Source organism: Heterocephalus glaber, unplaced genomic scaffold (genome assembly GCF_053883595.1).
Source record: "Heterocephalus glaber isolate CG9 unplaced genomic scaffold, H.glaber_assembly_v1.0 deba00001790, whole genome shotgun sequence".
Taxonomy (NCBI): Eukaryota; Metazoa; Chordata; class Mammalia; order Rodentia; family Bathyergidae; genus Heterocephalus; species Heterocephalus glaber.
Genome location: NW_028258473.1, coordinates 2,089,785 through 2,102,519, shown reverse-complemented (window position 1 = coordinate 2,102,519; position 12,735 = coordinate 2,089,785). Strand labels below are relative to the sequence as shown.

The 12,735-nt window shown below is 36.9% G+C and overlaps 1 protein-coding gene and 1 pseudogene across 4 annotated transcripts in view; one reads left to right on the top strand and one right to left on the bottom strand.

The window, feature by feature from the left end:
• Positions 1 to 12,735, bottom strand: part of Ophn1 (oligophrenin 1) — a 508,962-nt gene that overhangs the window by 312,359 nt on the left and 183,868 nt on the right. For all 4 annotated transcript variants that reach the window (XR_015448092.1, XM_087203252.1, XM_087203253.1 and 1 more), the window contains exon 4: positions 2,088 to 2,149. Coding sequence is in view for 3 of the 4 variants with exons in the window: in XM_087203252.1 (XP_087059378.1) it covers positions 2,088 to 2,149 (62 nt within the window). In the remaining variant the exon portion in view is untranslated. The remainder of the gene's footprint in view (positions 1 to 2,087; positions 2,150 to 12,735) is intronic.
• Positions 7,789 to 8,649, top strand: LOC106008426 (RNA-binding protein 7 pseudogene; annotated as a pseudogene).

The following is a 12,735-nucleotide window of genomic DNA, read 5'->3' as shown; positions in this document are numbered from 1 at the left end:
TCATTGCTAAATGGATTCACATTGAGGCGATACTCTTAAGTGAAATAAATAGGACACTCATATGTAAATACTGAATAGTTTCTCTGGTGTGAGAAACTGAAAGTGTAAATAAGGACTAAAAGGTATAACACATAATGTGTAATAGGAAGAAAAGGGGCAAAGGGGAAGGGGAAGTGGGAGAGGTAGGGGAAAGGAAAGAAGAGAATGGAATTAATATGAGAAAATGAAAAAAACGAAGCGAAGTCTTTGTAAATAGGGAGGGATGGAGGAGTTGAAGGGAGGGCAGGGGAAGCGGGAAAAAAATAAGAACCAAGAGAATATGCAAAGGTGCATATCTCCAATGATGAATGTCATTATATTGTACACCTATAATGTACCAATAAAAGGATATACACAAAAAAATTTTCTGTACAGCAAAAGAACCAATCAGTAGAGTGAAGAGACAACAAACAGAATGGGAAGAAAATTCTGCCAGCTACTCTACAGACAGAAAACTTGGATCTGGAATATACAAAGAACTCAAAAATAAAATTAAACCACCTAATATTAAAGATCCAGTCAAGAAATGGGAAAGAGAAATGAACAGACACTTCACAAAAGAAATACAAATGGTCAACAAATACTTGAAAAAATGTTCAACATATCTGGCCATTAAAGAACTACAAATTAAAACACTAGGATTCAATCTTACTCCAAAAAGAATAGTAATCATTAGGAAATCGAACAGTAACAAATGCTGTGTTCCTGTGGTTAAAAAGGAACCCTCCTTCCTTGTTGGTGAGAATGTAAACAATTACATCCATTAGGGAAATCAGTATGGAGATATGACAAAAAATGATTAGAAATTCCATATAACCTACCTATTCCCTTGCTAAGTATATTCCCCAAAGAGTTTAATACATCCTACTACAACAATACATGTATACTAATGTTTATAGCAGCACAACTTATGTTCTTAATAGCAATGTTTATAGCAGAACAACTAATAGCTACATCCTGTAATTAGCCTCTGTACCCACCAAGAGATGACTGGATAAAGAAAATGTGGTATTTATATATAATGGAATGTTATTCTGCTATAAAGAATGATAGATTTAATACCTTGGTAGGAAAATGGATACACCTGGAAAATATAATGTTGAGTGAAGTAAATCAGACATTCAAGCTTCAATACCATATATGGTGTTTCTCATTTGAGTGAGGCAAAGTACAAACAAAGAGAAAAATAAAGGACAGATACAAGGGACAAGTGGTCCATGGGAAAAAGTGCAAGGCATAAGGACGAGGGGAAGGAGAAGTAAGTAGAATAATGATATTCCATGTACAGGAATCTAATAACCTCAATTAATGTAAACATTATATGCAATAACATGAGCTAAGATTAATAATGTCAACAACAATGAAAAAGGCCATAGGGGAATTCGAGGAGAAGGAAGGTAGGGGGAGGGACTGGGAAGGGGATTTTAAAGAAGAAACAAGCTATGATATGTACATTTAATCACTTGCCATGATGACTTTAAAATCCATAAATTGCAAATATGTACTAATAAAATTAAAAATTAAAAAAAGAACACTGAGGGCCACCACTTTTGTGAAAATGTTCAAAAGTCTAGTTTAAGGTTTTTGGAAATTCTTTCTCATTGAAATGAATAGGGATGGGATTTCCACATTATTTTCCCTCTACCTAATGCCAAATTCTCAGGCTAGGTGTTTGAAATAGAATAATCAGATCTACTAGTTAACTTTGTTCTTGTTTATTTTTGTTGTTTTTGTTGTTTTTGCAGTACTAGGGATAGAACCCAGGGCACTTGCTTATTTTTATTTTTTATTTTGAGACAGGATCTCACTAAATTGCTAAATTGGCCAGACTGGTCTCAAACATGGGATTATCCTGCCTCAGCCTCACAGAGTGCTATGATTACACGCATGCAACACCATACCTGGCTGAATTAACTATTTTTACCACACCAAGAAGCCATGAGACAAAACCTGAAAACAGCAGAAAATCAATCCAACACATGAAGACAAAAAAAAAATCTTCAACATGAGCCATGATCTCAGCTCCAGACCCAGTACAAGTGACTTACCATCATCATTCTCTCGTTTTCTACTTCATTGAGCAACTCAGCAAACTCTTTGAAGGATTCAGCTGGTAGGAGAGAATAAAAGATAAATAAAATTAATCATGGGGCTTAACAGACAACTGGGCAGGGATCTGCCCAACATAAATTAGGGACCAGTGCCTCAAGCTCACATGGACCCTAGAGGAAAGGATTAAGATAAGGTTATCAGCAGAATGTGTTCAGTGCCTGTTGAATGATTTTGTTCTTTTTCTTTTTTTGCTAATTCCCATTCAAGAGCTTTTCCATAAAGAATATTTTATGTAATTCTGAGACACCATTAGGAGTACCTAGACCTTCTCTAATTTCATAGACAAGCAGAAAGAATAAGAGAGAGGCAATGGGTTTGCTGTGTAAAGAATGAGAGTGCTCAAATTACAAAACTTGAGTTTGGGCTCCTGCTCCACTAGTCACCAAACTAGACAAATAAATATCTTTTTTTTTTTTTTTTTTTGGTACTGGGGATCGAACTCGGGTGCTTGAGCTTGCGCAGCAGGTGGCGAAACCACTGAGCTAAATCCCCGGCCCCAAATAAATATCTTTATGTAAACTTTTCAAGCTTTAATTTCTTCATCTATAAAGTGGAATTAACTGTCATAAAAAGTTATAAAAATGCAATGAAATATGCATTGTAACAGATTTTTATAAAGTGCTGTATCATTTTTCTTGATATTAGAAGCACTGTGTTGGAGTAAAAAAGGCATCTGAGTAACTAGCTATGTGACCTTAGACAAGTTACTCAATGCCCCTGAGATCCATTTTCTTTCCCTAGATATAACTCCTATCTCATAGGTTTGTTTTGATGCTTAAGTAAGATAATACATGTACAGCTCCCAACACACATGGTAACTAACTGTTCAATAAATGTTAGTTCTTTTCCATGTTGAATCCAAAGCAGTTGTTCTCAATCCTGGCACATAAGAATCAGTATCACATGTGGAGCTTAAAAAACACCTTCCCAAAACCAATTTAACCCACATTCACCTATAGGAAAACACTCAACTGTTTCTCTGTACTCAGAAAACTTCTAATACCAAATGTACAGGGATTTCTCTAAAATTAAGCAATTCTTCAACTCTTTCAGAAACCAACTGGTCCTACAATTCATTTATGATAGTAACTACCAGAGATTAGTACAGGCTCCACAAGTACAGTGCTCAGTGCCACAAAATTAACCTTGACTTCTGATGTGAGGTATAAGTCCTGCATTTGATCTGTACTTTATAACCAAATTAGGTTTCCATAAACCCCTTTTCAACCTTGATAATTTCCTAGAATGATTTACAGAACTCAGCAAAATACTTTACTTACTGGTAAATATTTATATTATAAAAGATACAACTCAGGAGACACCAGATGAAAGAAATTCAAAGGGCAAGGTATGTAGGAAGGTGTGCAGTTTCCAGGCCCTCTCCACATGTGTTAACCAATCTGCACCTCCATGTATGCACCAATCTGGAAGCTCCCCAAAGCTCATTGTTTAGTGACTTTTGTGGCTGCTTTATTATGTAGATTTGATTGATTAAATCATTGGATATTGGTGACTAAGTTGATGTCATCAATGTACCTTTCTAGAAATTGAAGAGTAAAGGTAAAACTTCCAAATCTCTAGCCACAAGACTGGTTGCTTCAGCAACCAGGCTCTATACTCCAATAGTCACCTCATTAATATCACTTCAAGTATGGTTGGGGGGGGCGGTATCATGAATACCAAGACATTTCATTCACCTCCACCACTCGGGAACTTCCAAGGATATAGAGGCTCCATGTCAGGAACCAGGAACAAACACTAAATTTGGACTTATTATTATATGACAATATCACAACTTGCTAAGAGTCAGAAGCTTGACTGGCTAGGCAAAATACAATTTTGGGGGTTTAAGAAGGCATGCACATGTTGAGTCAAGAAATAAAGCTGAGTATGGTATGAGAATACGGTATGATGTTGAAACAAAATTTAATGAATAAACAAAACAAAATTAAAATAAATCTATGTTTTCATGGTACAGAGAGTAAGACACAGCTATTCTATTATTTGTTTTTTGGCTTTATGCTTTTATATTTACTCACCTGCCCTGGGCCCAACTTTATCAGAATTTGAACATTTGGTAGAAAAAACAACAAAAAGATAAATACCTTGTTCTACAGTAACAGATAGGTCAGATAATCTTACTAAATGATTCATATAAGGCTTCAAATCCTGTAGGAGGATATGCCATTCACAGCCATCCAGCCCGAATCACACACCTATAATGAAGGTAGTACCAATCAACTTGAATTAGTGTGCAAAGGGCTATCACAGTTTTAAAAGTGAGAGCTCCACATTAAAGAAAATCCTATAGTCTCAGTTTGTCTAGGAATGTCAGTCACACTAAACGACAAAGAACATACTATATTCCAGTATTGGCAAAACTTTGAAAGATGAGTACCAAAACTGAAACCTAAAACCCACTTATTTATAGCAAAGTGCCAATGCTGCAAATCGACTTGAATACTGAGACTTTAGTTAAAAAACTCATAAATTAACATCTTTTCTTATAAAAACACAAATAAATAGCATGCATATCATATGTTGGCTACCACCGCCCTATCCAAAAATGGGTCACCACATACTTTTAGGATATCTATGCTTAAAACTCTTCCTTTAATACTAACCCTAAATCCTTCACCCAGTATTATAGTTTTATTCAGGTATTGGATGAAGAAGCCAGAGAATAATAGATAAGAAGGGCACATAGGATGTCAGAAAGAACAATATATAGGGTATTAGATGATAAGGATTCTACTTTAAGAAACAACATAGAGAGAAGGGGCATAAATTTTAGTGAGAAATAGATGTGGATTGGCAACCTCACTATATCACTTTCTTGCTGTGTGACTCTGGATAAATGAAGGACCCCTTTTGAGCATCAGCTGTATCACTTGTCTCTTCACACCACCACTGGTGGTTTCTCTTCCAGTGCAGAAGCTTTTTAATAAGATGAGATTGGAGTTGTTGAGTCTTTCTGTTAGTTCACAAGCCATGGAGGTTTTGCTGATGAAATCTTTTGCTAAGCCAATGTATGCAATGTATGTAACCTCTACTCCAACCAGTTAAGTATTTCTGTTTTACTTTTTAGGTCTTTAATGCATTTTGATTTTAGTTTAGTGCATGGTGAGCGATATAGGTCTAGTTTTAATCTCTAGCAAGTTGAAACACAGTATTTCCAGCACCATTTATTAAAGAGGCTATCATTCCTCCAGTGACAGTGTTTGGCTCCTTTATCAGAAGATTAGGTGGCTGAGTATATCTGGAGTTGTTTCTGCATCTTCTCATCTGTTCCACTGAGCCTAACATCTGTTTCTTTGCCAGTTCCATACTGTTTTTATCACACTGGCTTTGTAGTATAATTTCAAGTTGGGGATTGTGAGACCCCCTATCTTGTCTTTGTTGCCTAGAATCGCTTTTGCTATTCTAGGTCTCTATTTATTCCAAATGAATTTTTGGATTGATTTCTCAAAGTCTGTGAAATATGCTGTTGGAATTTCAATTGGAATTGCACTGAATCTATATAAGTTTTAGAAGTATGTTATTTTCACTATATTGGTTCTTCCTACCCAGGAGCAAGGGATGTCTTCACATTTTCTAATATCCTCTTCCAGGACTTTTTTCAGAGTGCTATATAGTTTCCAGAGTAGAGGTCATTGATGTTTTTCATTATGTTGATGCCTAGGTATTTCACTTTTTAGGATTATATTGTGGAAGGAGTTGTTTCTGCAGTTCCTCCCTCAGTAACTTTGTTGTTAATGTACAGAAAGGCTGTTGATTTTTGTGTTAACCTTGCATCCAGCTACTCTACTGAATTTGATTATTAAGTCTAGAAGATTTTTGGTGGAGTTCTTGGGGTCTTCTGTATAGAGTATCATGTCATCTGCAAATAATGATAATTTAAATTCTTTGTTTGCTGTCTTTATTCCTTTTATTTCTTTCTCTTGTCTAATAGCTGTAGCTAATGTTTCAAAAACTATATTGAACAGGAGTGATGATAGTACATGTCCTTGTCTTATTCCTGATTTTAGCATGAAGGATTTCAGTTTTTGACCATTTAGTATGATATTGGCTGTTGGTTTATCATAGATGGCTTTTATCAGGTTGAAGTAGAGACTGTCTAATCCAATTATCTGTATGGTTTTTATCATGAATGAGTGCTGGATTTTCTCAAACGCTTTTTCTGCATCTATTGAGAAGATCATATGGTTTTTGTCCCTTTCCTCTGGGCTAGGAGCAGCAGGACAGAAGGTGGTCCAAAAGCCCTATCCTCTGGGCTGGGAGCAGCAGGAGGGATGGTGACCGGGAAGCCCCTTCCTCTGGACCAGGAGCAGTGGGATGGCGGCACAGAAGCCCCTACCTCTGGGCCGGGCACAGCGGGACTCAGTACCGTGGTCTGGTGGTCCAGTGTCCTCTGCGTCTTTGTCGTGTGCAACCAGGTGGCTGTACAGAGGAGCGGGGGGCAGGGTCCAGTGGATTGTTGCCAGGGCGCAGGCTGATTCAGCGTGTTCCGTGCAACTTGGGACCACGGTAGGACGAGCACCGACCTGCCTGTCTGCAGTGGGCTGATTCTGCCTGTTCCACATGACTGTGGACCTCTGTAGGGCGTGGGCAGACCTGCCTGTCTGCAGCAGGCTGATTTGGTCTGTTCAGTGCGACTCAGATCTATACAATTTAAACTTTAGTTGTATAAAAGAACTTTGCTTCTACATAGCTCTATTTTATACCTCACATTTATGCTATTATTTTCACAATCAAACAGTTTTACACTTATTGCTTTATATAGTAGTCTTTCAAATCTAATAGAAGAATAGTTATAAACAAAAATATATTTATTATGCCTGTTACCTTTTTGGGGGATCTTTGTTTCCTTGTGTGGATTTGACTATTATCAAATGCCATTCTCTTTCAGTGTGAAGGACTTCCTTTCTTATTTCTTCTAGGAAAGATCTGTTAGTAAATGCATTCTCTAAGATTTGCTTAACTGAGAATGGCTTATTTTATTTCTTGATTTTTGCTGGCTGGTTTTGCTGGATATACAGTATCTGGTTGATTTTTTTTCAGTGTTTTGAATACGTTACCTACTGCCTTCTGTTTTTCTTGGATTTCAATGAGAAGTCAGTTGTTAATCTTACTGAGGTTCCATTGTATATCATGTGTCATTTTCCTCTTTTTAATTTTTTTTTTTTACAAATCTTTCTTTGACAATGATTTTGAGAGTTTGCAATCTGTTTAAGACAGTATCTCTTTAAGTCCATATGCTTTCAAATTTGCTAAACTTGTTAGATATGCAAGTTAATGTCTTTCACCAAATTTGGCACTTACTGGCCATTATTTCTTCAAATATTCTCTCCTTTCTTGTTCTTCTCTTCTGAGATCCTCATTATACCTGTGCTTTTTATACTTGATATCCCATAGGTCTCCCACAGATTCAGTTCATCTTTCTTAATTATTTTCCTTTATTGCTTTGTCCTACCCCTACCATTCATTATTCCATCTATTCATTCTTAGCTACCACAATGAGATGAACAAATAGCAAAGTACTCGTACTTGCTCCATCTGTAGTAAAACCTTTAACAGAAGATAGTAACTGTGTCAGTGGCAACCCTTCGGCCTGAGTGAGGAGGGGGTGATGCTGAGATGGGGGCACTGGCTGCAGAAGCAGACCACACTCTCTTTGTGGGCAACCTTGAAACTAAAGTGACTGAGGAGCTGCTTTTAAAGCTGACCCACCAGTCTGGGCCAGTAATAAAGGTGAAAATTCCAAAAGATAAGGATGGTAAACCAAAGCAACTTGAGTTTGTTGATTTTAAACATGAAGTATCTGTTCCTTATGCAATGAATCTACTTAGTGGAATCAAACTTTTTGGAAGACCCATCAAAATTCAGTTTAGATCAGGAAGTTGTCATCCTTCACAGGATGTCAGTTTATCATACCGCCAGCATCATGTTGGAAATTCAAGCCCTACCTCCATATTTCCTAGGAGTATCAATAAAAGAATTTAAGGAAAACAAAAAGGACTGGAGATAACATGACACCATCATCATAGATAATTCAGAGATCACTCTCTTCTCCAGAAAATTATCAGAGACAAGCAGTGATGAACAATGTTTTAAGACAGATGCCATATGGTGGGAAATTTGGCTCTCCACATGTGGATCACTCAGGATTTTCGCCATCAGTTCAGTCACATAATCATACTATAACCAGTTTTCAAGCTCCCAGTGGCACCAGAATACACCACCATCTCAGCTTAAAATCAGACAGACTTCTCATCCCTACCTAGCAGATAGACATTATAGTCAAGATCAGCATTACAATGATGATGGGTCTGACCACCATTACAGAGGAAGCAGATAAGATTTTCTCTATGAAGATAGAAATCATATGGCTGGAGCCATGATTATGATAACAGAAGGGACAGTAGTAGAGATGGAAAATGGTGTTCATCTCAACACGAGCAAATATTAAAAGGACATTGTTTTATAGGGCCATTTTAGGCTCTTTTGACTAAGTTGAGCTGAAAATATTTTGAAAAATTATAGTTTTTCCAGTTGCCATGTTTGTTTTTTTAAAAACGTAGAGCTACAATTTCATACAGAAATGAGAAGAATTGTGGTTCCAGTCTTATTTTATTAATAACCTTTCACCTCAGGGTTTTATGAAGAGAAAAGGTTCATATGCAAAAGAAAGTGCCATAGTTCCTAATCATTTAGACAGCTTCAGAAGAATGGATTGTACACCAGGCATGATTAAAAAAAATACAATGTTTAGATTTTGAAAAAAAAAATTTTATACTAAAAGACACATCTCTATAATGTCATAATGGCACTGTGTCTTTTACTGTAAAAAATTTTAAAAATCTAAACATTCCCATATATTTTGATCAGACCTTGTAGATGGTTGTATTATAAAGCAAATATTTTAATTTTTTGTACTGCAAGAAATTCCATGCTAAATGAATCCAGTTTTGGTGTATATAATAGGAAGTCCATATTGGTAGCTATCAGCTAATCAGATGGCTATCTGTATTTTGTTAATAAATTAGAAAATAAAATTTTTGAGTGATTTGTTTTCTAAGTTTCAGAAAGTTGTTGGATGTTAAAAGGATAAATCATTTTGGTTAACTTACAAAAATTTAAGTATAAGTTCGGTGAGATGCTCTTTGCAGCTTTACCCTGTAGAACTATAAATCTACATACGCTATTTCAAATTAAATTTTAGAAATTTTTTTAAAATCATGTTTGATGTATGACTGGGCACTCAGGAAGTATCTAAACGTGAAATATCTGTATGTGTATATTTTTACAGGGAAAATTACAGCATTAATGTAAATTTGCTTTTTCAGGAAGAACAAAATATTAATGCATACTCATAAAATAGCAAAATGTTTTACTGAAAGTATTCTATTTGGGAAAAAAGTTTCATGAAGTCTCTCACCCAAATTCCAGAAATTTTAACATTTTCCAAGTGCCCAAGACCTGTACCAAGGACACATTTTATTATAGAGATTGCACAAGTTGATTTTTGTTTGAACATTGAGAAGAATTTAATGTTAACATTTTCTGCTTTTAAAATTTTTAAATCTTAAAACTTTTTATGTATCAAGATAGTATGCCCCTCTCATGACAAAATTGTTTGTAATATTCATTCCTTGAAAAATGTAGATCCTTTTTTAATACTAATCTCAGCGTTTGTACTGATATGTTTTAATATATTAAAAACATAAAAAGAGAAAAGGGCGAGGGATTTAGCTCAGTGGTTTTGCTGCCTGCTGCACAGGCGCAAGGACCTGAGTTCGATCCCCAGCACCAAAAAAAAAAAAAAAAATACAAAGAAAAAAAAAGAAGACAGTAACTGATCCAGGTCTGAAATATTGATGCATTAAATTATTCTCTTTTCTCAGATTCAATAATCTCAACTCACTTATCTTAAATTCCCTGATTCTTTCCCTCATAAAAATCTGATATTGAGCCCCTAAAGTGAATTTTTCATTTCAGTATTTTTCAACAACAGAATTTTTAGTTTGTCCTTCTAAAAATATATTTCATCTCTTTATGTAAATTCTGTACTTTGTGAGACACTGCTCTCCTTCTTTCCTTTAATTATATCAGCATGGTTATCTTTATTTATTTTAATATATTTGAAATAGCTATCTGAAAGACTTTGTCAAAGAAATATAATGTCGGAGATTCTGCAGGGACAGTTTCTATTATTTTTGTTTGTTTGTTTTTCTTCTTTGCTCATGGGCCATTTTTTCTATTTCTTTGCATGTCTCATAATTTTTTGGTTCAAAACTGAACATTTTAAATAATGTCATGTGACAACTTTCAAATTCAGAATACTGCTCCTTCCCCAGGGTTTGTTCTTGTCAATGCTGTCTGTTTAATGGCTTCATTAATTCTATAAAGTTTGTATTCTTTGTCAAAAGAAGCCACTAAAGACACTGTTCATTTACCTTACTGGTCACCAAGTGATTGGACAGATTTCTTCAGATACCTTGAATCTGTAAGTCTCCAAATCCTTGTTAAAGGGCTCTGTATATGTTTTGGGGCATGTCTTTAACATTTAACTAGGCAATTTACAACTCTCCCTTAGCTATCACTTCCTCAAGCCTGGTCTCAAATTTAGCCAGAAGTGAGAGATTAGGGCCTTCCCACTTCTTTTCTAAACAGATATAAACACAGGGCATGTGCAAAGCTTACACATGTACATAAAATTCTAGACTTAAAGGAATATGGAGCATGAGCCTCCTCCCCCGCATACTCCAAGGAGCAGAGCATGCACAGGGATCCTGTGAACCAGCTGAGAGGAACCAAGTCCTGGTAGCAGCTGAAACCGATCATCTGAGATGTGAGGAACGGAGCGGGCCCATAGGTGTGGTGGCAAAGGATAGGTGGCAAGCCTTCACCCATACCACCAGGGGCTGCAGTGTCATTCTTAAAGCCTGAAGGTCCAGACACAGAAAAGGTGGCGATGGCATCCCAGATGGCCTGTGAGAGATTCAGTGTTCATTGCCCCCATGCACCATCCACTTCATCTTGTCCACCACAACTAGGCCTGTGCCCGTTCCACTTGGACTGTCACCCAGCCATGTGAGGACTCAACAGAGAAAGAGAAATATGGTGCCATGTTATGCAGCTTTTACGGACCTGGTCCTCAAAGATTAGCCTTAGAAATGGGAGAAGCAGCCCATATTCTTGAAGGATGGTAGAGGAGTTCCAAAAAAAGTTAAATGTAAAGAGGATCTTTACTGCAAATTATATTCACTTGAAATAGGCAATTGTTCCTCGCAAGCACAAGGTCCCAAATTCGATCCCTGGTACCAAAAAAAAAAAAAATGCAGAAATAGGCAATTGTCAGTAATAGGGAGCAGTATGAAACTGTGGTACCTCTTGAAGATTCTGTTGTGGCTGAGGTTACATCACAACTACAAGAATGGGCCAGGGCCAGGGATTTAGCTCAGTGGTTTTGCTACCTACTGCACAAGCGCAAGGACCAGAGTCCGATCCCCAGTACCAAAAAAAAAAAAAAAAAAGGGGCCAGTCTGTGAAAACAACTATATGTGACTGGAAAGTGAACCTTAGAAAGGATAACCAATGTGCTCAAAGTACGATAAAAAGTGAGTGGCCATCTAGAACCCAAATCTGGTTTCATTAGACCCCAGGACTTTAATAAATACATTATTTTTATCTTCTGGATGATCCTTTCAATATATTTCACATTCAGTTTATTATGATTTTAGTAATTGCCTTCTGATATGGATTAATTAGGATTAAGATTATTTGGAAATGATACTCCTCATTGCTAAATAAAATAATAGCACCTTAAACACAATAGACATTTCTTTTCAAGTAAACATAGGCAGTCTGAGGTTAGCATGGCAGCTCTACAGTTATCAAGGATGGAGTGTCATTTTCTCCTCGTGCTCTGTTTTCCTCCTTATACTACAGTACTTCAGGATAGCGTCCCAAGATGGCCACTTCTGAATAGCACATTTACATTCGGACTACTGAGGCAGACATCTCTGCCCAGTATTACCAGACTCTGATTAATTGCAGCCCAGTATCAGCACGCTTTGATCTCTCCAAGCAAGAAAAGCAATGCCTTCCCCTTTACATCCCTGTCTGCATAACAGGTACCCCTGCCTGCATATTAGATATTCCTGCCTTCATATCAGCTATTGCCAGATGCTTCCAGCCAGATGCATCTGGACACTTCACACTGTGCTGCTAGATGTCTTCAAAGCACACCTTTCCTACTTTTCCAAGAGTGTAGTCAATAACATGCTGGGTGCCCTTGATGCCCCTTGTCTTTGCTGCCCAGAGCAGCACTGATCAGCCCAAGACCCAATTCTCTCTAAGTCTTGTTTCTGTCTTTACTTTTATTCATCTTTGTGTTGTAGTGCATCACAAGAGACCAGGACCCACTGCAGAGATCTCTAGTAACTTCCCTATTCCCATTCCCTATAGACTAGCAGGAAGGAAGAAACAAAAGAGGCATGCATCTTCCTTTAAAGGATACTTCTTGGAAGTTGCACAGGACACTTCCTGACTTCTTCCTATCGGTTTAAACTGAAATTACAA